Source organism: Ursus americanus, chromosome 7 (genome assembly GCF_024610735.1).
Source record: "Ursus americanus isolate L20-20 chromosome 7, mUrsAme1.1.p, whole genome shotgun sequence".
NCBI classification, from domain to species: Eukaryota; Metazoa; Chordata; class Mammalia; order Carnivora; family Ursidae; genus Ursus; species Ursus americanus.
This window is the reverse complement of record NC_142133.1, coordinates 79,969,947-79,993,160: the sequence shown is the minus strand read 5'-3', so window position 1 is coordinate 79,993,160 and position 23,214 is coordinate 79,969,947. Positions and strand designations below refer to the sequence as shown.

The window sequence follows — 23,214 nt, the reverse complement described above, 5'->3', positions numbered from 1 at the left end:
TCTAGCATGTGGAAGTGATTACACATTTCTGGGCTTGTTTGTTGCAGCTGTGGCATTGCCTTAGCTCAATCACAGACACATTTGCAGTTTCTTGAAGACATTCTCCAACCGTGTGGAGCGGTGCTGTAATCAGCTCTGGGACCAGCCGACGTCCCCTGGGGCATTTCTGGAAGCTTGAGTCCCTCCACCTGGGAGGCATCAATTTATAGCTGGCACTCTGAGCTGGCGTGTGCAGAGAGGCGGGGTGCCTGTGGACCTATGGAAGTCTGTGAGGGACTTTTGAAATTGTGACTTTGAAATAAGCCCTCTAAGGGTCACATCTGGCCATTCTAGTTCCGAAGGACTTCAAATTAGGATTTTTACACTCCGCATGCTGCAAGTTTAGTGAAGGATGTTTTCTCTCATTCAGTTATCTCAACTCGTCAAAACTTAGTAAAAAATAGATGCAAATTCCTATTTTTTTTTTACAGATTCCTTAGCTCTGTCATGAGGCGTGGTTGCTGCTGTCCCAGCGATCATTTATAAAACACAAGACTGTATACCAAAAAAGTATTCTTATTTCACTGAAATTTCCACCTCCATGAACGCCCTGCATGTTCCCTGGCCCCCCTATTTACTGAGCGCTCCTAACCTACCGGAGATTCGGTGGGACATGCACTGAATGTTCAAAATCTCATTTGGAGGGAGGTGCTGTTCGGCTGCAGTTGCAACCGGGGAAAGGACATCAGAAGGGCCAGGCGCTTTCCCTGGGTCACGCGCCCCCGCAGCGCCCCCCACAGCGCCACCTCCACGGCTCGGAAGGCCGCCGCCCACGGGTGAGCTCAGTGTTGCTCCTTCAACCCCGACAGACAGCATGACCTTCTTCTCCCCGAGGATCGTCATCAGAGCACAGAAGCCCCCGTAAGAGAAGCCGGAGACACGGTGAGGAAGGCACCATTAAGAATATTGTATTTCAAATGCCATGTTTCAAACTATCATAAAGTGGCCATGGTAAATGTTTCCTTTTCTAAAGCGAGTATGTCTCCCAGAGATAATTAAGTGGATTTGATACACTCTCAGAAAGCCTTAGGAAGTAACTCAGCACGAAGATCAGACGTGGAAGTCAGACAGGTGTGGGGGCCAGACACCGGCTCCCTGATCTCCTGGCTGCGCTTACGGACAGGTTACGTGGCAGTTTCCTGGCATGTGAGCAGGGAAAGCCGGCGGGGAGGGGGGCCACCTTGGAAAGTCTCCTAGGGGTACAGCAGGATCAGGCCAGCCCAGCACTCACTCCAGGCCCGTGGCTTAGTGAGAAAGCTCCAGGACGAGGACCAGGGCTGCAGCTCCCGGGCCCTGCGCTCTGAGCCCCATCACGCCCGCACCCCCACCCCAGCGCCCATGTCAGGGAACTGGCACTAACAGGCCCGTTAGCCCCGCAGTGCCGTGCACAACACCCAGACTTGCTCCCCACACGAGGCCCCTCACCTGTCCTCCCTCCAAAGGCGTTCTCTGGGCCACTGTGGTTTGACAGCAACGGGAAAAGCACCCGAGCTTCAATCCTGACTCCCAGGTGATGTCTGGGCCCTGTGGCTGTGGGCTCATCTCTGCACTCCTCAGCCCATCTGCAAAATGGGAATGATGCTCCCTGCCCTACTGGTCCACGTGAGAGTCGCAGAGTGGTGTCCTGAAGTCTGCTGCGTGAGTCAAATGCAAGCTGTTGCTCAGAAAAGATGCATTTTTTTATTAAACTTTTTTTAAAGATTTTATTTACTTATTTGTTTATTTGGGAGAGAGAGAGCACAAGCAAGGGGAGCGGCAGGCAGAGGGAGAAGTAGGCTCCTCGCTGAGCAGGGAGCCCAATGTAGGGCTCGACCCCAGGACCTTGGGATCATGACCTGAGCTGAAGGCAGACGCTCAACCGACTGGCCACCCAGTGCCCCGAAAAGATGCCATTTTAAAGGTGAATGCAGGAGCACTGTGCCAGCTCCGTCTTTCCACAGCTTCGGTAGAAGCTCAGCTCCCCGAGCCTCATGCTTTGCGGGGCGGGAACCACCCAGGTTCCACTTCAGTGCGTCTGGACTGGAGCCTGAGACGCGTGCCCATGCTGCTGGTTCTCAGACCACGCTTTGAGGAGCGCTGCTCAGAGAGCAGGTGCTCTGTCCAGTCTGCCATTGGGTTTAAGCGTCGGCACACATGAGGAGGAGCCGGGAACCCTGGGCCCCCCGTGACCCACCCAAGGACACACTGCAGCCGAGGGACAGATACTCAAGGCGCATAGAGAAATAAAGGGCTGGGTCAAAGCCACCCCCTCAAGGCCAAGGGCTCAGGCTTAAGGAGGGGCGAGGGGCAGGAGCCCTCAGAGTCCTGAGCTCCCCCTCAGCCTCCCTCTGGGCGCTCCCCTGACTCTATCTCTCTCTCTCTCTCTCTCTCTCTCTCTCTCACACACACACACACACACACACACACACACACACGGCAGCAGCAACCAGAACCTCAACCCTTCGCAGCTAGCGAGCATTCTGCTCTTCTGCGTTTCTACAGTGGCCCCTCCCTGGGAATATGGGCTCCTGACTTCAAAGCAGGACTTAGTGAATTGTAATTGCACCAACCCACTCCTGACTCCTTTCTCAGGATCAGAAATGGCCACACTGGGGTAGTGTCACAGGGGTAAGATGGAAGCATCTGGGCCGCTGCCAACAGCTACTGCCTGCAAGGCTCCCAGCCCCCTTCTTGGTACAAGCTTTGGAGTCTTCATGCCAAGGTGTCTTCTGAAGGGTCAACAGTATCCCAGGGGTCCCTGGAAGTTAAATCAACAAGACAGTGGGGCAAAGAGACTGGTCCTAACTAGGAACGCTGATCCCTCCACACTCAAAGTCTTCATGTTGTATGAAGAAAAAAATGTCAAAATCTCCTTAAAATCTTGCTGATGAGGAGTGATAGCTCTGAGATGCTTCGATGATGGTTTCTGGAATGTCTGGAGGCACCGATTCTTACTCCCAGTCACCTTCCTCGGCCACTCAGCTCTCCCGTCCTCCCCAGAGCCCTAGGGTCGTTGGATCATTTATCTTACTTGGTTTGGGCTCAAAACATATAGTTATCACATATGGTTATGAAGTCTATACCTTAGGGGAAAGTTGGTAGAGATTTTGAGTGGTAAAAAAAAAAAGACCCACACTGGGGCGCCTGGGTGGCTCAGTTGTCTAAGTGCCTGACTCTTGATTTTGGCTCAGGTCCTGATCTCAGGATCATGGGATTGAGCTCCATGTTGGGCTCTGCACTCAGCAGGGAGTCTGCTTGAGATTTTCTTTCTCCCTCTCCCTTTGTCCCTCCCCCCACTCGCTTGTGCTCTCTCTCTCAAATACATAAATAAATCTTTTTTAAAAATATAAAAAATTAAAAAAGACCCACACAATATACTTGAGTATACACTGGATACCAAGATGTCAAATAAGACATCACTCATATCTTTTAAAATTAACACACTCTTGTTGGATGTAGGATATGCTATTTTATTATCTTATGCACTATAAATAATTTGTAGTTGTAAAACTTTCGGGGGGGGAAGTCCAAATAATTGTAAGTGATTACAATTATGATGCATATGCAAAATTATACTTAGAAATTTTGATCCCCACTGCCCAGCCCCCCACCCCCACCATGGCCCCATTTCTCTTTTGGTAGCCATTTAGTTATCAATGTAACAAACCACTCCAAAGTTAGTGGCTTCGGATGACAATTTCTTCTCTCATAATCTTATTGCTTGGGTTCCAGTGAGCAGTCTCACTTGGGGTCTCTTGCATGGGTGCAGTCAGTTAATGGTTGGGGTGGGGTCAGTTCAATGTTTTTCTGAGCCATCAAAAAGGTCTTTCAATTATGAGCATACTCCCAAAAAGTGGGGGAGAAAAGAGAAAAAGAAAATCTAAGCAAAGAAATAGAAGATATAAAGAAGAACCAAATTGAAATTTTAGAGCTGAAAAATATAATAGGCAAAGCAAAAAACTCATTGGATGAGCTCAACAGTGAAATGGAGTGAAATGGAGTGGGCAGAATAAAGAATCAATACACTTGAAAATAGAACAATGGAAACGACTCAATCTGAACAACAGAGAGAAAGTAAACTGAAAAATAAAATAAAATAAAATAAAATAAATAAAATAAAATAAAATAAAATAAAATAAAATAAAAGGCATAGCCTCATAGACCCCAGAGGGACTACAGGGAAAGATCTAACATTCATGTCACGAGGATCCCAGGAGAGAAGAAGGTGCGGCTGGAAAAAAAAAAAAAATGTCAAGAAACAATTGCTGAAATTTTTCCAAATTTGGCAAAAAATTTAAACCTACAGATTCAAGAAACTGGAAAAACACAAAGAAATCCATGCCAAGGTACATCATAAGCACACTTCTGGAAACTAAGGACAAAGGAAACAGGGAGAAACAAACACCACCTTATTTACAGAAGAAAAAGCAATTTGAATGACAGCAGATTTCTCATCAGAAACCATAGCAGCCAGAAAAAAGTGGCAAGACATGTGAAATGCTGAAAAAAAACCTGTCAACCCAGAAGTTGAGATACAACAAAAATATCCTTCAGGAATCAAAGGGCAAGCAAGACCGTCTCAGATGCAGGAAATCTAAGAGAACTTGTCACCAATAGACTTACCCTAAAAGAATGTCTAAAGGACACTCTTGAAACACAAATAACCAAAAAAAGAAAGAATACTGGAACATCAAGAAGGAAGAAAGAACAAAGTAAAAAAGTAAAACTCTGGATAAATATAACAGAGTTTCTTGTCCACTTGAGTTTTCCGAACACAAACGTGGCCGTCCTCACCAGGTCCAAAAGGCTCATTCTCACCTCGTAGGCAGAGTTCACCAACTGCAGAGTTGATCTGAGAGGCCAGTTTACCAGAAGCTTCTCAGACTGGGGGCCCTTGACCACCTGCATCAGCATCTCCTTAGGACCTTGCTCCAAAGGCTGCTTCCTAGGCTGCTTTCCAAACCCACTGAATCAGAATTTCTAGAGGCGGGCTCCAGGACTGTGTGTGAAAGTGATTCTTTCAAACGCTAAGGTTTGAAAAGTCCTCAGATCAGTTGTTAATAAAGGGTCAAGCTCAGTCACGCAGAGTTAACTAATTTTTTTTTAAGATTTTATTTATTTGTCAGAGAGAGAGAGAGAAAGAGAACAAGCAGGGGAAGGGACAGAGGGAGAAGCAGGCTCCCCACTGAGCAAGCAGCCCTTCTCGATAATGATCTGAGCCAAAGGCAGACACTCAACCTACTGAGCCACCCTGGAACCCCTCAGAGTTAACCTCCGAGGAGATGAGAACAAAGTGCTTTACAGAGTCCTAGCAGCGGGCAATCCAGCCCTGTAGGACGGGAACAAAATTCAAGGTAAAAAGGGATCAATAACCCCTCTAGGGTCAAGGTCACACACTTCTGTATTGTCACAGGGGGATGTGCTAGGGAGTGTGGGTCCACAGTGGGATCTGTCATCCATCTGTGCCTCAGTTTCTTCTTCTGTAAAACCTGGACAGCATCTGCCTTTCCTAACTCATGGAGTCAAATGAAGAGCAAAATAGCTGAGCTGTGAATGGCTTGTAAATTATTAGTTATTCTACCCAATGTGAATGTTTAACCTCCCTTGGAGAGGGCCATTGTATTGCCCTTTTCTCTTTGAAATGGAACATCTGTGTTCTTCAGACTCCGGGAAAGGCAGGCATGGTTCAATAAAATGTACGACTTAATTCACCCCGTCTTTCCTCCAGGGTCCTGTGCAGGTGGCCAACCCCAGCACTGAGACAGATGAGGCCCCTGGCGCCACAGGGTCAGCGGTGCTTGGAAGATGGCAGGACCCCCAAGAGCTGAGAACAAGTACCCAGAGGCTGCCCCTCCAGGGGTCTGCAGGTCCCCGCAGCCCTCGGGGTCCCCAGCACTCACTCCCAGAGGACACAGACCTAGGTTGGTCCCCTCCAGCAACCAGTGGTAGCAGTGACAGAGGACAGGTGTGTATGGGGGAGGGGGGAGGCTTGCAAAACCTTTGCTAGATTTCACTCTAGCCTAGAAGGAGGAGGTCTGTAAATTGACCTTTGGGGGGTGGGGTGTCAGAGGCAGAATCTGGGAGTGCAAGCCTCAAGGACATGGGGGGTGGGGGAGAAGGGTGAACTATTTTCTAAACAGAAGTTTCTCCACCAGCCAACCTGAGAGGGCAGTGATAAGAATCACCCGAGCTGGCGCCAACTGGGTGCCACCAGGGCCTCAGGCCATGGACAGCACCGGCCTTCCGGGTCGCAAAGGGGCAGCGCCTGGCCCCAGCACCAGCCCTCCACTGCGGGCCTGGACGGCGGGGCGCAGCGGGGAGGCCGCGGGAGCCGGGCGCGCACGTGGTGCGGGGCGGGCTGGTTCCTCCCCACTGAAGTCATGCACTTGGCGAGCTGCGTCGTGGCCGACGCGCAAACGCGGCTTCGGCCAAAAAGGGGGTGGGGTGCGCACAATGTGTTTCTTGTTAGGGACCCGCAAGCCGGGGCTCGGGTGTTGCTTTTGGTGCCGCATTATAATGTGAAGATGTAGCTTGATTCCGGACAAGCCCGCTCTTGTCGCTGGCTGGAGAGGGCCGCTGCGGGTTCCCACGGACGCCGCTGCGCTCGGGCGCAGAGGGCGCGCAGCGGGTGGCCGCCGGGGATCCCCGCGGTGACCCGAGCTCCCCGCAGGGGCCGGACCGGGGACGCGCGCCTTGCGCCGGCGCAGACTCGGCGACGCCAGCCCCGCGCCCGCCAGCTCGTGGGCAGCCCGGGATTGTTTTCTAAGACCTTATCTCTTGCTCAAGTTAATTTTCTTTTTTAATTTGGTGACTGGAACAAAAGTCACAGGACGATCCTTTGTGAAAGCCAAACGCGGCCACAAATCGGGGCACTTCACAGCATTTGTAACTAAATATTTGCTGTGCTGGTAGCTAAAGAGGCCCCTCCGCCAGCTTCCAACTCCCAAACTCTTTTTTTTTTTTTTTTTTTTTACGGAGCTGAAAAGTGATCTCCCTACAAGGAGATCAGACGGTGGAAAGCAATTGGATTTAGCATGGCGTTTTTCCCCGTGCTCTTGGGATCCCTGGGCAAACAGGACCGCGCACCGGATCCTAGAAGGAATTAGGGCCGGGATGCTGGCGGGCTGGGACATCCGTTAAGCCATCGTGGTAGCTGAAGTGCTTTGTTAATGCAATTCATTAGCTGTGTGCGACAAGAAGTAGAAGAGGCTAGGCAGGTCTTCAAAAATACCCAAAGGGAGAAAAATAAACATCCTCTTGTTTGCTTTTTGTGGCTTTACTCATTTTCTTCCCCTCACATTGCCCCTCATCTAAGGCTGTTTTAAACCCAAATTCGGTTATCTGGTTTCAGGGTAAGGGCTCCCTCTTGCCAAGGTATTAAATAAACAAGTAAAGCAAAAACTTGAATCCTTATGTAATCCAGATGCTGTTTCCTCGAAAACCACAACAAACTCTGCTAAACCAGATAACAGGATCAGAACAGTCGTGCCCCCACCCCACCCCGTTTTAGGGCCAGCAGAGGACATCCTTGTTCAGGAGCTCCTCTCCAGGACAGACAATAAATAATTGCTGCTAACACTCTGAACTGCAGATGAGCACCCTTGAGGGATCCGGATGCCGTAAACTGTCCCGGAATGTTGGCATCTGGTTCTTAAAATGGAACTTTCCCTAGAGATAAAGCCGGGACTGAGCAGGCGTCTGAGTCCGCGGGCTGGCTTGGAAGTTTCTGGGCTCTTGATGCTCTCAGTTGAAAACGCAGCATTGGAACGGAGCTAAGCCTGCCCGGCTTTGTAGTGGTAATGAGGACGCAGACGCGGGTCTGCTGGCTCGTAGAGGCTCGGAGCCGCGGACCCGGCTGCACATCCTTCCACTCCCCCGGGGCGGAAGACTGGGGGGAGCTGTTCTTGAAAAATCTGATGGTTTTTTAGTGCAACCTCCAAGGGTTCTGCGGAGCCAGGCAGGGGGAGAGTGGGGGGCGGGGTGGGGGGGTCCTTCAAAAGTATTTTTGGGAGTCCAGCGTCGAGGTCATCCCCGCGATGATCCAAAGGAATAAATAAATCTCGCCATCCGCTAAGACAGTCACCTTCTCCCCATCCGTTCCTCGCGCCAGCCCCACCCTGAACGCCTCGGTTGCAAAAACAAAATAAAGCAAAACCTCTTGCTTTAGCAACCTCTAAGCCACGTTATGCCTCTTTCGGCAAAAGGAAGATTTCTTTCTTCTCCCTCTCTCGGCTTTTTTTCTTCTCCCCCGACTCCCACCCCCCTTTCCTGTTCTTCTCGGTCCTCTTTCCTTCCCCCAAATCGCTCGAAACTTAAGACGTGCAGCCGCTGCAGGTGCGCGCGGGCCGGGCGGCCGGGCCCGGGCGAGCCTGGGACGGCCGGGCCTCGCAGGCATTGATCAGCTGGGCGCGCGCGCTGAGTGACGGCGCGGTTGCCATGGCAGCCGCCTGAGCGGCGCCGCGAGGACAAGGCTGCAGGGCGGCGTGAATGGGCGGCGTCACGCGCCTGGCGCCAGAGAGTCTGCTCCGGGGCTCCGGCTCCGGCCCCGCCGCGGCCTGGCCCGCGCGCCGCCGCCGCCGCCGCCGCTGCCAATTCATCACCTGTCAGGGATCACTCGGGGGGTCACGGGCGGAATGGACACAGCTGTGAGAACAAAACCAGGGGGAAGAAAGGCGAGCGCTCCCAATTGCGCCAGATGTGCAGGGAGGACCTTGAGCCCCCCCTCCCTGCCCCCCCGCAGGCTCCTCCCGCCCCCCGTTGCATCACGCGGGGATTGCAAAGGCGGCCCGGAGGCCCGGCGCGCCCGGCCCGGAGCTGCTTCTGATTACAGCGAGGGGCTGGACGCGCCGGGAGCCGCCGGCCGGGCCGGAAAGGAGACTGAGTGAGTGAGCCCTGGAGCCCGGTTAGGGGAACTTCCAGGGTAGGCGTGTGGCTTTAAGTGGGGGGCGTCCCGGTGAGTAAGCCGAGGGGACGGTATCTCCACCCCCACCGGAAGTCCTTCACACCTTCCCACCACCCACGGATCTAGCAAATCCTGGGCCCTTTCTGCAGCTGGGACCATTTGAACTTTAGAGGCCTCAACTGCGAACCCACAGAGACACCAATTGACAGATTTTTCAGTGCCTTGTACCCCACCCCGAAAATGCTCCAATACCATTTTCTCCACGAAAACATAATTTTAAAGGTAATTTCGTCCGGGGCTTGCTGAGACAGAGGCACAAGGAATTCAGGACTTTTTTTTTTTTTTTAATCATTAACTTATACAACCTCACAATCCCCTTAAAATGATATTTAAATGAATGTCGAACCGGGTAGCATGCCAATCCAATTCAACACGATCAGGCCAACTGGACTCTTGACATGGCAGCTAAAGAAAGAAACCGTAAAACTTTCACCATATTTAGCAATTTTACTGCATCAGGGTACAAGAAACGATATGGGAGAAGACAGTGCCTTAATCAACTTTGCGAGTGTGTAAAGTAATACCGTACAACGCTCATTACGAACCAGCCCAGAGCCTGGCTGTTGGGATAATGAGGCTGGCACGGATGTTAACATACGGTGTCCTTGGAAAAAGCTAGGAATGCGTCAGTATCGCAGAGCTGCAATGTCCAAGAATCACAAGTAATAATTTGAGAATCCCAAAGATGTTTGTTTACATTGGCTATTATTGTAAAATAGTCAAAGTATAACATCATGAACCAAAATAGTGTCAAAACAAAATCTGTTCCGCTGTGGCACGTATGTGACAGAAACACATGCACACAAAGTACATCAAAAGGCTCGAACTGTGGGGGACTCGGTATTAAATCGTTTCCAGCCTTAATATCAGAAGAGAGGTTGTTAATCGAACACTCAGGAACAGAGCTGCAGGCAGCTTTTGCAGGGCCAGGCCCTCAGCCGATTTCTATGCTGGTCAGGAAACCATCCACCTCCATCGTCCAGAATGAAGTGGCGTGGCTTTCTCGAAGTGACACGCACCTCGGCACGACCCACTGCCTCCCTAAAGAGAAACCCTGGGGCGGGCACACGGTTGCAGTTGCTGTCAGAGACCGGCCCGCCAGCCGAGAAAGTAATCATTAACTGAAGGACAAAATACAGGTTCCCCATTACCAAGCTTTGCTTTTTCTCCTCTCCTGCCCCCTTCCTCTTTCTTAAACGCAAAGAAGGTGACGATCGAGACAACCAGTAAACAAGATGCTGACAACTATTACATTTTTTCTCGGGTTTCCTAGCTTATTGTATTCTGGGGAAATAGGATTTTCAAAACACAACTCATTCACTGTAGTCTTAGGTTAAACTAGAATTACGTGCAAATTAACTGAAAAATATTTAAGTAAATGGCTGCAAACTTTAGGCTGCAGGAGTAACTTCTTCAAGATTTACGGAGGGAAAACAAGAGAAAAAACAAAACGTGAAACTGCGTCCAGGACTAGGGCTGAAAAGATTTCTAATCTGTCATCCATGACAGAATTTTTATTTTTCATAGTGTGAAGATACCGGTCAGTGGCTGGGGCCACCTACCTATCACAAAACTTTGCAAATACTCTAAGTGCTGGAATGTGACACCAGAAATCAGGATGTGTGCATAATTAATCACATTATTTTGCCACCCACACTGCAAGTTCACAGACCCGCAGCCTCTCAAGGGCAACGTATGTAAATACGGCTTCAGTATGCAAATTTTCCTAATGATTTCCGATTAATAGGATCATTATAATAGCCCTGCCTGTTCTAGAGAAGGAACCCTGAGAAGTGTCCTGCCTCTCAGAGCTCCGTAGGGATCAGCACGGTTTCCAATAAGTACTCATTTACTGAATTCACCAATGACGCCTCCCGTGTCGCTCCGGGTTGCACGGTCCCACACTAAACCTGTCGTTGAGGGCGCGCGTGGGTGTTTTGTGTTTTGTTTTGTTTTGACATAGCTTAGTCTTATCTTAAGAGACCGAACTCTACACACGTCTCTTGTCAATGGCAAACTTATTTGCGTTTTTACTTTCTTCAGAAATGCTTTCTGTCTGGTGACATCCCGCGGGTCGCGGAGAACGGCGACTTTCCCTCCGCTGTGCAGAACTCGCCCGCGTCGCCGTGGTTTTAGGATTGCTGAAACCGCCAGGGCGTGGAAGCCTTAATCAGGGGGCACCCTAGGGCAAGGGTACTGGCTCACCATTGGAATTAGAATAAAGATACACAGTCGGATTCCTGGGGTCTCTCCCCTCTCCCTCCTCCCCCTGGCCTCCCAGGCCCTCGCCTCCGCCTACCCGGGCCTACGCTCGCCTACCGCCCCGCGCTTACTGTACTCTATTTACCACCCCAGCTGGGCTCGCGCGCGCCCCGCCCACCCCACGGGGATTGGCTGCGAACGCGGAAGGACCGAGCGCTCGCCCCGCGCCTGCTCCCACCAATGGGGGCGCCCGCGCGGCCTGATGGACGCGCCGCCTTCCACCAATGGAGACGCAGGGAAGCCGGATCGTGTGCCCCCGGCGAGTGCCGATAAAAGCCGCCCCGCCAGGCTCCCGGCTTCATTCTGAGCCGAGCCCGGTGCCGAGCGCAGGAAGCTCCGCAGGCGGCGGCGGCCTGAGCTCCTAGGCAGCCCGCTCCCTCCCGGTCTCTCCTTCCCCGCGCGCGGTCAGCATGAAAGCCTTCAGTCCAGTGAGGTCCGTTAGGAAAAACAGCCTTTCGGACCACAGCCTGGGCATCTCCCGGAGCAAGACCCCGGTGGACGACCCGATGAGCCTGTTGTACAACATGAACGACTGCTACTCTAAGCTCAAGGAGCTGGTGCCCAGCATCCCCCAGAACAGGAAGGTGAGCAAGATGGAAATCCTGCAGCACGTCATCGACTACATCTTGGACCTGCAGATCGCTCTGGACTCGCACCCCACTATTGTCAGCCTGCACCACCAGCGACCTGGGCAGAGCCAGGCGTCCAGGACGCCGCTGACCACCCTAAACACGGACATCAGCATTCTGTCCTTGCAGGTAAGACCTGCTCCCGGTGCCCCCACCCGCTGCCAGGAGCAGACCCATTGTCGAGACGGTCGCAGTCCGGGACTTACAGATGAGCTAATTAACTTAAAAAAAAAAATCTGCTATAGATGGAGTCGTGCGTGAAATTGCTGATAAGTTCTGACACGTTAATGCATCTGTCTTTGATTCTGAATTGTAGCATAAACGTGTTTAATGAAAGTTGCTGTTCTATGGGCTACTTAAAAAGGCCCTTTCTCCTTAAGATTGTCTAACAGCGCCTTTTATCCCCTTTCTCTCGCAGGCTTCTGAATTCCCTTCTGAGTTAATGTCAAATGACAGCAAAGCGCTCTGTGGCTGAATAAATGGTGAGTGTTTGCTCGTGCCTCCCGTTGGTAAACTACCTCGTGGAGTGTGTGTGTGTGCGTGTTTTTTCACTTGTGTGTGTGGGGAGGTACTTGTGTATCTGCACAATTTGGGGTTTAGTAAATGTGTACTTTCGCATCGCACGTAGCACATTGTCTATGTATACTACATATGAAGGGGCTCCTGGCTCTGGTTACTCAAGATCACAGAACATTTTCCTTAAAGAAAAAAAAAAAAAAAACAGTAACTTACTATGAAGGCGGCTGAGGAAAATGTGTATTGGCTTCCGCCACCCGTGTAATGCCCTGGCTCTGCTCTCCTATTGCTCCAGTACTATGAGGTACTAACCTCCATCTAATTAATCTTATCACCACAAATTCCATAGAGATCCTCCTTCCCTCAAACTGTAGCCCTCTGAGATTCGGCTAGCCGAGCATTGCTTCCCTGTGCCTCAGACCCTGTGATGTGGGATTCCGACTTCCCTATCTGTTAACTAAAGGGCTGTTTTCAATCAAATAATTGTTACAAGAAGCAGACTGGCGCCTGTGAGCACTGCTGTTGGAGATCCAAATAGGAGATTGCGTTGGGAAGTTTTTCCCTTGAGTCTCTGCTATTTTCATGTTTAATTTTCGCTGTCGAGGCCGAGTGTGTGTGTTGCATCTGGACGCCAGGGTTTGCCCAATCTTTGAGTGTTTGGTGGTTAAATGTTCAAACTGCGGCTTCCTCCCGGCGCCAGTCTGCCCGCCTCTGCCCTTAGGTTCCATTCTCCTAAAACATGCCTCTCCCCCAATCTTTTGCAGGTGTTCATGACTTTTCTTTTTCTTTGCACAACAACAACGAATCCACAGGATCTTTTAAGGCGCTGAACTTCTTATTTTTCAACCATTTCACAAGGAGAACAACAAGTTGAATGGACCTTTTAAAAAAAATGGAAGGAAAACTAAGAATGATCATCTTCCCCAGGGTGTTCTCTGACCTGGACTGTGATATTAGTTATTTATGAAAAAGACTTTTAAATGCCCTTTCTGCAGTTGGAAGGTTTTCTTTATATACTATTCCCACCATGGGGAGCGAAAACGTTAAAATCACAAGGAATTTCCCAATTTAAGCAGACTTTGCCTTTTTTCAAAGGTGGAGCGTGAATACCAGAAGGATCCAGTATTCAGTTACTTAAATGAAGTCTTTTGGTCAGAAATTACGTTTTTGACGCAAGCCTACTGAATGCTGTGTATATATTTATATATAAATATATATATATATTGAGTGAAACCTTGTGAACTCTTTAATTAGAGTTTTCTTGTATAGTGGCAGAGATGTGTATTTCTGCATACAAAGTGTAATGATGTACTTATTCATGCTAAACTTTTTATAAAAGTTTAGTTGTAAACTTAACCCTTTTATACAAAATAAATCGTGTGTTTATTGAATGGTGATTGCCTGCTTTATTTCAGAGGACCAGTGCTTTGATTTTTATTATGCTATGTTATAACTGAACCCAAATAAATACAAGTTCAGATTTATGTAGACTGTATAAGATTATAATAAACATGTCTGAAGTCAATACCTGAATTCTGAATGGTTTTTAAGATCTCTCTCTCTCTCCACTTAATTTAACCCCTTCTCCATCCCTTCTGACACCCCCTAAGCCTTAGAACTTGTAGGCAGAGAAACTCCTTATCAGATGTGTGGTCAGTGCCAGCACTTTGGGGCAAAGGGCTGCTGCTAGCATTTCAGGAGAGCTGACCTGGCTGGGAAGGCTGTAAACAGAAGTTTCTCTTAGTCCTGCAGGGAAACATTAGTTCCATGCCTTGGGGCTGAGTTTCAAACCAAGAAATTGCTGTGGCCGTGACTCCTAGGAGTTAGATCATCCAAAATAAATGTGGAGTCTGGAAGGACTACTGTCTGAGTAGGTGTTAAGACACTTTTGGAGGATATGAAACTGCTTGTTAATCAGAAGGAAAAAGTCCACAGAGTTCAGGACATGATTTAAAAGACTTAGGGGAAGGGGAGAAAAGACCCCTGGGTGTTCACTGTTTGCGCCCAGGGACTGTTTGCCGGTGGGAACTAAAGCTGCACTGGGGCCGAGCTCTCCCAGCCTCCCCAGCTTCCCCTGTACCTCTTCCACCTGCAGCTCACCCAGCCTCCGGAGACAGGGCTTGGGCGGAGCCCGCTTTCCAAGACAGGTGGCTGTTAAATCGCCCTTCACCCTTGACTGCACCCCTGGACTGCCGAGGAAGGGAGAGGAGAAAGGCCTTTAAAGTCACAGAAAAAGCACCAGCGCGCTATTTCCACTGTAGTGTTCACCTGGCAGCTTTTGGACACCGCTTTCAAACATAGTTAACGTGAATACGTGTTTCGTGTTTCAAATTCCTAGGTGCACATATATTCCCAAATTGGCAGACACTTCCTTAGGTGTGTGAGGGTGGGGTGGGAGGTTCTGGAAGGCTGGCCCGAGGTGGGTGGGAACTGGAGAAGGAAGGTGGGGAGGACAGGCGGGTGGGGATGGGTGTCTCACCTGGGGCCACTTTCTCAGGCCCAGCCCAGCAGGTGTTTGGGTGGCGCCACCTTGTCTGCCCCGGCGGCGGCGGCGGCGTTTCCGGCCCTGACATGGAATCCGTCAAGGGAAGCGCGGGGCCAGGTGTGGAGAGGCGGCCTCGGGCCGGCGGCCCAGCCTCGCCAGGCTCCCGCATCCCCAGCGGCCGGGGCGCCCGAGACCCTCCTTCCTCCAGGACGGGCGTCGGGGAGCCGGGCGGGGCAGCTGTGCCGCCGCCCGCGCCCTGCCCCGCGTCCACGCCGGGCACCACGCACGCCGCAGGTGAGCACGTGCTTTGATCGGGGCCGTCGTTGTTGTTGATAATCATACCACCGGGGACGCCGCTCTGCCTGCCGCACCTGGGCGGGGGCGGGTCAGCCCGCGGCGCCGCCTTTCAGACCTATCACTTGATGCCTGGCCCACCTGTCGTCAGCCCGCCCGGCGCCCCGCACCACTGGCCGCCCTTCGCGGGGCGGCGGCGAGAAGCGCGAGGACCGGTCGCCGCCCTCCCGCCCCCACCCCGTCCTTTCCTCCGGGGGCGACGGGCGGGGGCGCAGCCCAGGACCCCTGGTCGCCCCCAGCCTCGGCGACCCGCGCGTGGTCGGCTCGCCTGGGCGAGGGGCTCAGACCCGGAAAGAGGATCTTCTGCAGGGGCTCGTGGGCTTCCCGGAGGAAGCCGTGCGGGCGGGGTGGGGCCCCTTCGAGTACCTGCGTGGTCCCTGGAAGCCGGGGACCATTTGCACCGTTTGGACGACGACCCAGAGCAGCAGCGGCGTCCAGAAAAAGCGGCGCCTTTCGGAGGAGACTTTCCTCGGCGCAGCTCCGTCGCTCTTCGGGGTCCGGCCGGTGGAGGCCGGGCGCCACCTGCTGGCCGGCGCGAGGAAGGCGGCTCGCGAGCGGGGGTCCTCGGGCGCAGCGAACTGAGGGGCGATCAGCCGGAGCCTTAGGGGAGAATACAACTGGGAGAAACAGCCTTTTGAAAAGGAATGTTTGTGAAAGATTGGCTCTCTGATATGTGTACAGTCGTTTCCACGTGTGAATCTTATTTCGTCTCTCCTACTTCATAACTTAGATAGATCCCCTTTTTGCAAACTAGTGTCTACCACCAATTCTACGCCTAGTGCTGTCTTCGATTTTAATACAAGTATCAGACGTCACCCCAGGGCTCAAAGATTGCGGAGAAAAATGAATTGTGAAGTCAAATGGAAGCCAGAGAGTTTTCCCTTCTCTTTTCCTTACATTTATTTTATTTTATTTTTTCTGAACTGCTTAATAACATTAACCAGGACCTGCACTGTTGCATTACAGGAATAGGGAGTGAGAGCTGGCATCCTTGTCTTAGTCCAAATCTTGATGAGAATAAGTCAGACTTTCTCCATTAGGCATGACCTGACTCCAGAATTTTGTAGAAACATACAGTCTTAATCCATTTGGGGAGGAACTCTTTAATTGTTAGGTGTTTTTTGTTTTGGGGGGGTATTTTGAATCACAATTTGGGAGTGAATTTGGTAAAATATTTTTATTCCATCTATTGATACTATTTTTCTCTAGTGTATTACACTGAATTTTCTGACATGAATGAGCCTTGCATTTCTGTAATAAATCCTACTTGGATATGACGTGTGATTACTTCTTATATACACTGTCGGATTCTGCTAGCCAATATTTTACTTGGAATTTTTGAGAATAAAATAGAGCTCGTGGTTTCTTTTCTTATGCTGCCCTTATCTGGTTTTGAAATCAAGGTCATACTAACCTCAAACAATAAATGTGCAGGTCAGTTTACATTTAATTTTAGTTCTCAAAGCCATGGATGAATCCTCAAAGGTAGGCAAACATGTGGTCTCTCCATTCTATAGAAACTGGACTCAGAGATGTGACGGGAGTGACCAAGAGCACACAGCAGTCAGTGGACAGACTCTGCCTAGGGTTTTATTTGAATGGTGAAGGGGCTTCTGAGGACAAAGTTGTGGAAAGAGCGTTCTTGTCAATAAAAACCTGTTTCGTGGAACTTTTTGTTGTCCAAGGTTAATTATTTATGGGGCTTTCCACTTTGGGGGTGTGCAGCTCCAGAACTATCCAAATCCCTGTTAGCCTGGCTCACCACACACCCTTCCAATTTCTGACACCCTCTCCTGGAAAGGCGCCTCCTGGCCCCGAGTGTCTTTCTGGGTGAAGGTTCTGCTGAGATTTTGAACTGTTTCCTCATAAAGATCATCTGAGAGACAAGATCTGTCGAGAAGCCTGACAGGTATTTTGTTTAGTGCTGACTACTGAGAGCGAGCACAACGTCAGCATGATGATGACGTGTGCGTGCCTGGGAACACTTCCTGAGGGGGGGTGCCAAACCCAGCATGGGGGCATTGACCCAACAGGAGCTGGAGACCAGGTTTTGCTCCCCTGTGAAGCAGGACATTGCACGTGAGACCGCTCTTGAAGGCCTGTAATCTGAGTTACAGTGTAGACTAAAAAGAAAATTATCCCTCATCCTGGACGATTATGAGGAGGCCCATCTGTCCCCTGGAGCTCAGGAAGGGAAAGAGACACCTCCCTTGAGAATTCACAGCCACAGATCTGCCCTCCTGGGGAATGGAGATTTAAATGTATACTGCCCTGTTCATTTGAGAAATTCTAATGCTGATAAATTAACATAAAAATCGTTCCTGGTTGGTGATACCCTCGGGGTGTTTGGCAGGAGCAAATGCAAAACTTCTCCAGAGAGAAGAGCCCTGAATACCGACCACACAACATTCTCATATTTGATGGCTTGCTAAAAGTATGTTTACGATTAAAAATTTTATAACCTGCTGAAAACCAATTTACAGCGAAAGAATCAGTAGATACGACGAAGAGAAAGATTAGAAACCAAAGAACTATAGGCTCTAAGGCAAGGATAACTGAAATGATTCGAGAAAAGAAATCAAAGAACTAATTAAAAACATAAGAAAATCGCAAGGTACAGTCAGTGAAATTGAAAACTCAATGGAAGGTTAAAACCCAGATTTAAAACTACTGGAGCATTTCTAGGTGCTAACAATGAACAGTCTGAAGAGGAAATTAAGAAAACAATTCCAGAGGCTCCTGGCTGGCTCAGTCGGGAGAGCACAGGACTCTTGCTCTCAGGGTCCTGAGTTCGAGCCCCACATTGGGTGTGGAGCCTCCTTTAAAAAAAGTAAAAATAAGAAAACAATTCCATTTACAATAGCATCAAAATGAATAAAATACTTACGAATTAGTTTAGCCAAGGAAATGAGAGACTTGCACACTGAAAACTACAAAGTGTTACAGAAAGAAATTAAAGAAGACATAGCTAAACAGAAAAACATCCCATGCTCATGAACTGGAGATTTTAATACTGGTAAAATGTCAGTCCCACCCAAAGCAATCTATAGATTCAGCGCAATCCCTGTGAAAATTCCAATGATGTTTTTTGCAGAAATAGAAAAATTCATCCTAAAATTCACATGGAATCTTAAGGGACCCTGAATAGCAAAAGCTATCTTGAAAAAGAAGAACAAAGTTGGGGAAGTCAGTTCCTGGCTTCAAAACTTACTATAAAGCTATGGCAGTCAAAGCAGTGCGGTACGGTATAAGGACAAACATATTGACCCATGGAATAGACTAGAGAACCCAGAAATAAACCCTCATATATGTGGTCAAATGATTTTCAATAAGGATGCCAAGACCATTCTATAGAGAAGGGCCAGTCTTTTCAACAAACGAGAAATCCACGTGCAAAAGAACAAAGTCGGACCCTTCTCTAACACCATATACAAACATTGACTCCAAATGCACCCAAGACCTACACGTAACGGCTACGACTATAAAAGTCTTAGAAGAAAACATATGGCATAAGCTTCATGACATTGGGATTGGCAAAGATTTCTTGGATATGACACCAAAGGCACAGGCAACAAAAATAAAAATAGACAAAAATAAAAATGGGACTTCATGAAAATTTACAACCCTGCCTCACTGGACACCACCAACTGGGTGGAAGGGCAGCCCACAGAATGTGAGAGAATCTTTGCAAATCGTAGATCTCATAAGGGATTAATTGCCAGCATATATAACTCAACAATAACAAAACGAACCACCCAATTCAAAAATAGACAAAGGACTTGAATAAATATCTCTCCAAAGAAGATATGTGAATGGCCAATAAAACATGAAAAGATCAGCATCACTAATCCTTAGGGAAACGCAAATCCAAACCAGAATGACATTGCACACTCGTTAGGATGGCTACTGTTAAAAAACAAAACAAAACAAAACAAAAAACAAAACAGAAAATAACAAGCATTGGGAGGATGTGAAGGAGTTAGGAGTCTTGTGCACTCTTAAAGGGAATGTAAAATAATATAGCTGCTGTGGAAAACAGTAGGGCATTGCCTCAAAAAAATTAAAAAGTAGAATTACCATATGTTCCAGCCATTCCACTTCTGGATATACATCCAAAAGAATTGAGGCAAGGGTCTCAAAGAGATATTTCATGTCCCTGTTCACGGCAGCATTATTCACAATAGTTAAAACATGGAAGAAACCCGTGTGTCCATCAACAGATGAGTGGATACGCCACATGTGGTATAGACATCCAATGAAATATTAGCCTTGAGGAGGAAGGAAATTCCAACATCTGCTATAAGAGGAACTTTGAGGACATGATGTTAAGTGAAATAAGCCGGTCACAGAAAGACAAATACTGTGTGATTCCATTTATAGGCGGTACTTGGAGTATCAAGATCACAGAGACAGAAAGTACAGGAGTGGGTGCCAGGGGAAGGGGTGTAGGGGGAGCTTAATGGGTGTCGAATTTCAGTGTTGCAAGATGAAAGAATTCTGGAGACGGATGGTGGTGATGATTGCACAACGTGAATGTACTTAATACCACTGGACCGTACACTTTAATTAAGATGGTAAATTTTATGTTATGTGTATTCTACCAGAGAAAAAATTTAAAGCTACTAGAGAGAGAATTAATGAACTGGGAGATGGATGTGAGGAAATAACCCAAAGTACAGCACAGAGAGATAAAGATATCAGAGATGAAATCCAGGCAGGACACAGGATGGGATGGGAAAGTCCGACACGTAAGGCAGACTTTACTGAAGGTCGTGGCAACAGAGGGGAGTGCGTGACAGCAAGGAGGTGACTTGACCTTGAACGTTAGACATGTCTAACTGTCAGACAAGCCTTTAATCAAGCTAATGTGCCACACATACATATGTCCTAAAAACTGAAAAGAACAAGTCCAACAACACGAGAGAAAGAGTTCACTGGTGAAGTAATACAGAGGCCTTTACACACAAATAGGTCTGTTTCGTTCAGAGTAAGTCAGTACCCGGATACCAGTTCTCACCGAGCAGATTGACGACAGGTCGGAAGTGTCCCTACTTTCTGTTGAAAAGACTGCGGGGGGAACAATCTTGTCCATCGTTCAGGATAAAATGGTACGACCCCTACGCAGAGGACTCGGACACCAGCTCTCAGAATTATGCATCCATTTACGCTCTCACCCAGCTGTCCCAGCCCAGGGATCTATCGCAGTTACACTTGCAAAATACTAAATAATCTATGCTCCCAGTTAATAGATTTGGCATTATTTGTAATAGCAAATGACTGGAAACAACTTAAATGTCCAGCAGTTGGGGCTGGTTGGACAATCTCCAGTACACCCGTGATGCTGCATCGTGATGAGGAAGGGCTCTCCCCGTACACTGGCAGGGGCTTTCCAGGGCATGATGTCGAGGGCAGAGAGCAGAGTGCAGAGCCGTGTATGCAGCAGGCTAACTTCTGTGTCGGGGAAAGTAGGGGGGCGCCTGGGTGGTTCAGCCAGTTAAGCATCCAACTCTTGATTGTGGCTCAGATCATGATCTCAGGGTCGTGAGATCAAGCCCTGTGTCAGGCTCTGTGCTGAGCGTAGAGCCTGCTTAAGACTCCCCCCCCCGCCCCCGTCTCCCTCTCTAAAAATTAAAAGATAAATAAAATTCAATTTAAAAAGCATTTGTCCTGCCTTCCCAGTATAAGCTGGATGTCAGAAAACCATAAGAGAAAGACAAAATTAGCAAACCACCATTCGCAGCCCCTCACGTCACAATGAACAGAGAACTACATGTGTGATAGCTCGTGTAGCTGCTGCTTCAGGCCGCGGTCCTCGGTGTTTTGCGAAATCATTAGGTGGAAGACTGACGGGGGACTTCATAATGACATGGTCAGGCTGTTTATCAGGAAACCTCTGAGTCGGTCGCTACAAATCCAGACGATGGATCGCGAGATGCGTCCCATCAGAAGTACACAGCGTCCCTCATGAAATATTTTTAGGAAAACAGTTTTTCTAATAACCCAATTTGAAATAACATAAAGCCTTTGGATCTAACTTCTTGTCTGTGGGACACAGGGCAGAGCCAGGGAAATGGGAAGCGGGCAGAAGTCCAGAATGGGGCTTCGTCTGGACGACGGGCCCGGCTTGGCCAACACATCGGTGGCATTACAGCAGGGAGCGCGGGGAGGACGGGGGGGAAAAGCCGTCCTCGATTAAGACAACATAAGAAACGTAAGAGCCAAATGCGAGGAACGGGTGGGAGCGCAGGGAGGACGGGGGAGGAGCGCGGGGAGGACGGGGGAAGAGCTGTCCTCGATTAAGACAACATAAGAAACGTAAGAGCCAAATGCGAGGAACGGGTCTTGTTCAGCTTCCTCAACTCTGAACAGGCAGTCTGGGCAACGCAGTTGGAGACGTTTGAAGGAACGCCGGGCATTAGCCGGCGTTACAGAGCCAGCTCTGTGATGTGAAGCTGGGGTGTTGCGTTACAAAGCAGAAGGACCCTGCCTTTTAAGACGCACACTCAAGTATTCACACGTAAGGTGACGTGACGTCGAAGATTTGCTCTAAAATACTCCGGAAGAAGGAAAGGGGAGGAAGGCAGCAAAATGCTTCTAGTGCCGCGGCCGAGGGACGGGCACAGGGCTGGCCTCCGTATTTGGAAAGGCTCACGATTGGTAAGTTAGAGAGACAGTCCTTTCTCCAAAGGCTCTGGCTGGTTTGGCATCCTCGTTCCTCCCTCGAGGTTGACCTTGACCTATAGTGCAGATGAACTCTCCTTCCTCACCTGGCTCAGCTGCCTTGGCCCCCACTGAGAAGAGACCCCGCTCTGTGCGCCCAGGGACACCCGAGTCTCACCAACAGGCAGCAAAGAAAATCTCTGCGAGGCCCAGAACCGTCTTCCCGTCCTCTCTCTCCTCCCCATGAGCAGAGAACAGTGTGTGTATTTCCACACTCAGGATTATGCCTTCCTTTTAGAACATGGTCTTCGTTTTAAGTAAGCTTCCGCCTAGAGACAATGCTGTGAGATGTATTTTACACATACCGTCTTCTAAATAAGCTCCATCAGTTCTGGAAGAAAGTTCTCAAAAACTCACACATTCCCTCAAACTTTTATGTCTCAAGAAATCCCACAGAAGCACTGCAAGCAAAGAAAAAAGAAAGGCCATTCTTAATGTTCTAATTTTACCAGAATTTGCCAAAGCCTACCGGGGGGGGGGGAAATATTCCAGAAATGCTAACTGAAACTTTAATCCCCTAAAGTAAAATATTTAAAGGAGCAAAAAAAATCTCAAATTTAAATTTAATCTGTACCAGTTGAGTCAATCCAATTTAAAAATGTCTTCACTAGGAAAGAAATTTCTGAACAAGTTTGTCAAGCCCTGGTTTTGCGGCTGACAATGACTGCTGAGAATCATCCCGAAACACGAAGGTAGCCTGGAGTATGATCTCTGCAAAAGCCATTCAATGAAGAAGCAATTGCATATCATCCAGGGACAAGGGATGTGTCCTACTAGTTCTCACCCCGTGTTCCACCGTCTGTGAGAACAAACACTCCCATCTTCGCAAGCTGCTCCTGCTAAATCATGAGACACTTCTTTCCACGGATCGACCTCTGATGAGTCAAAGGGGTTACATTTAGTAAGTCATTTATTCCACAAACATTGATCGGATGCCGCCTGTGTGCCACACATTGGTCTAGGCGCTGCAGACGCAGCAAGCCCGACAGACAAGGGTCCCTGCCCTGGGGAGCCCGCGTTCCAGCAGTGAGACAGAGATCATATACAAGGAAATTCTAGCAAATACCAGGGGGGTAAGTGACATGAAGAAAAATAAAGTAAGGAAAGGCCAGAGGGGCTGCAAGGCGAGCCAGGGATTGTTACTGTCTCTGGGCTCCAAGCCCACCCCACCATCCTCGACTCTGTGGCTTGGAGGCTCTGTGGAAGGGTGGCCTCTGGGTTAGGATGGCCAGTAGCGGGCGAGGGAGGGCAATGGCAGGTGTGGGGCG

At 49.3% G+C, this 23,214-nt stretch overlaps 1 protein-coding gene across 1 annotated transcript; it reads left to right on the top strand.

Annotated features, from left to right (window-relative positions):
• The first annotated feature begins 11,532 nt into the window (after positions 1-11,532).
• ID2 (inhibitor of DNA binding 2) lies at positions 11,533-13,912 on the top strand. Its single transcript, XM_045775994.2, has 3 exons — positions 11,533-12,000; positions 12,290-12,353; positions 13,152-13,912. The coding sequence occupies exons 1-2, from the start codon at positions 11,653-11,655 to the stop codon at positions 12,344-12,346; spliced, it is 405 nt and encodes a 134-aa protein (XP_045631950.1). The 5' UTR covers positions 11,533-11,652; the 3' UTR covers positions 12,347-12,353; positions 13,152-13,912.
• Positions 13,913-23,214: the final 9,302 nt, after the last annotated feature.

Coding starts and splice junctions, on each gene's coding strand:
- ID2 (XM_045775994.2), top strand. CDS start 11,653: ATGAAAGCCTTCAGTCCAGTGAGGTCCGTTAGGAAAAACAGCCTTTCG. Junction 12,001..12,289: donor TCAGCATTCTGTCCTTGCAG/GTAAGACCTGCT, acceptor TTTCTCTCGCAG/GCTTCTGAATTCCCTTCTGA.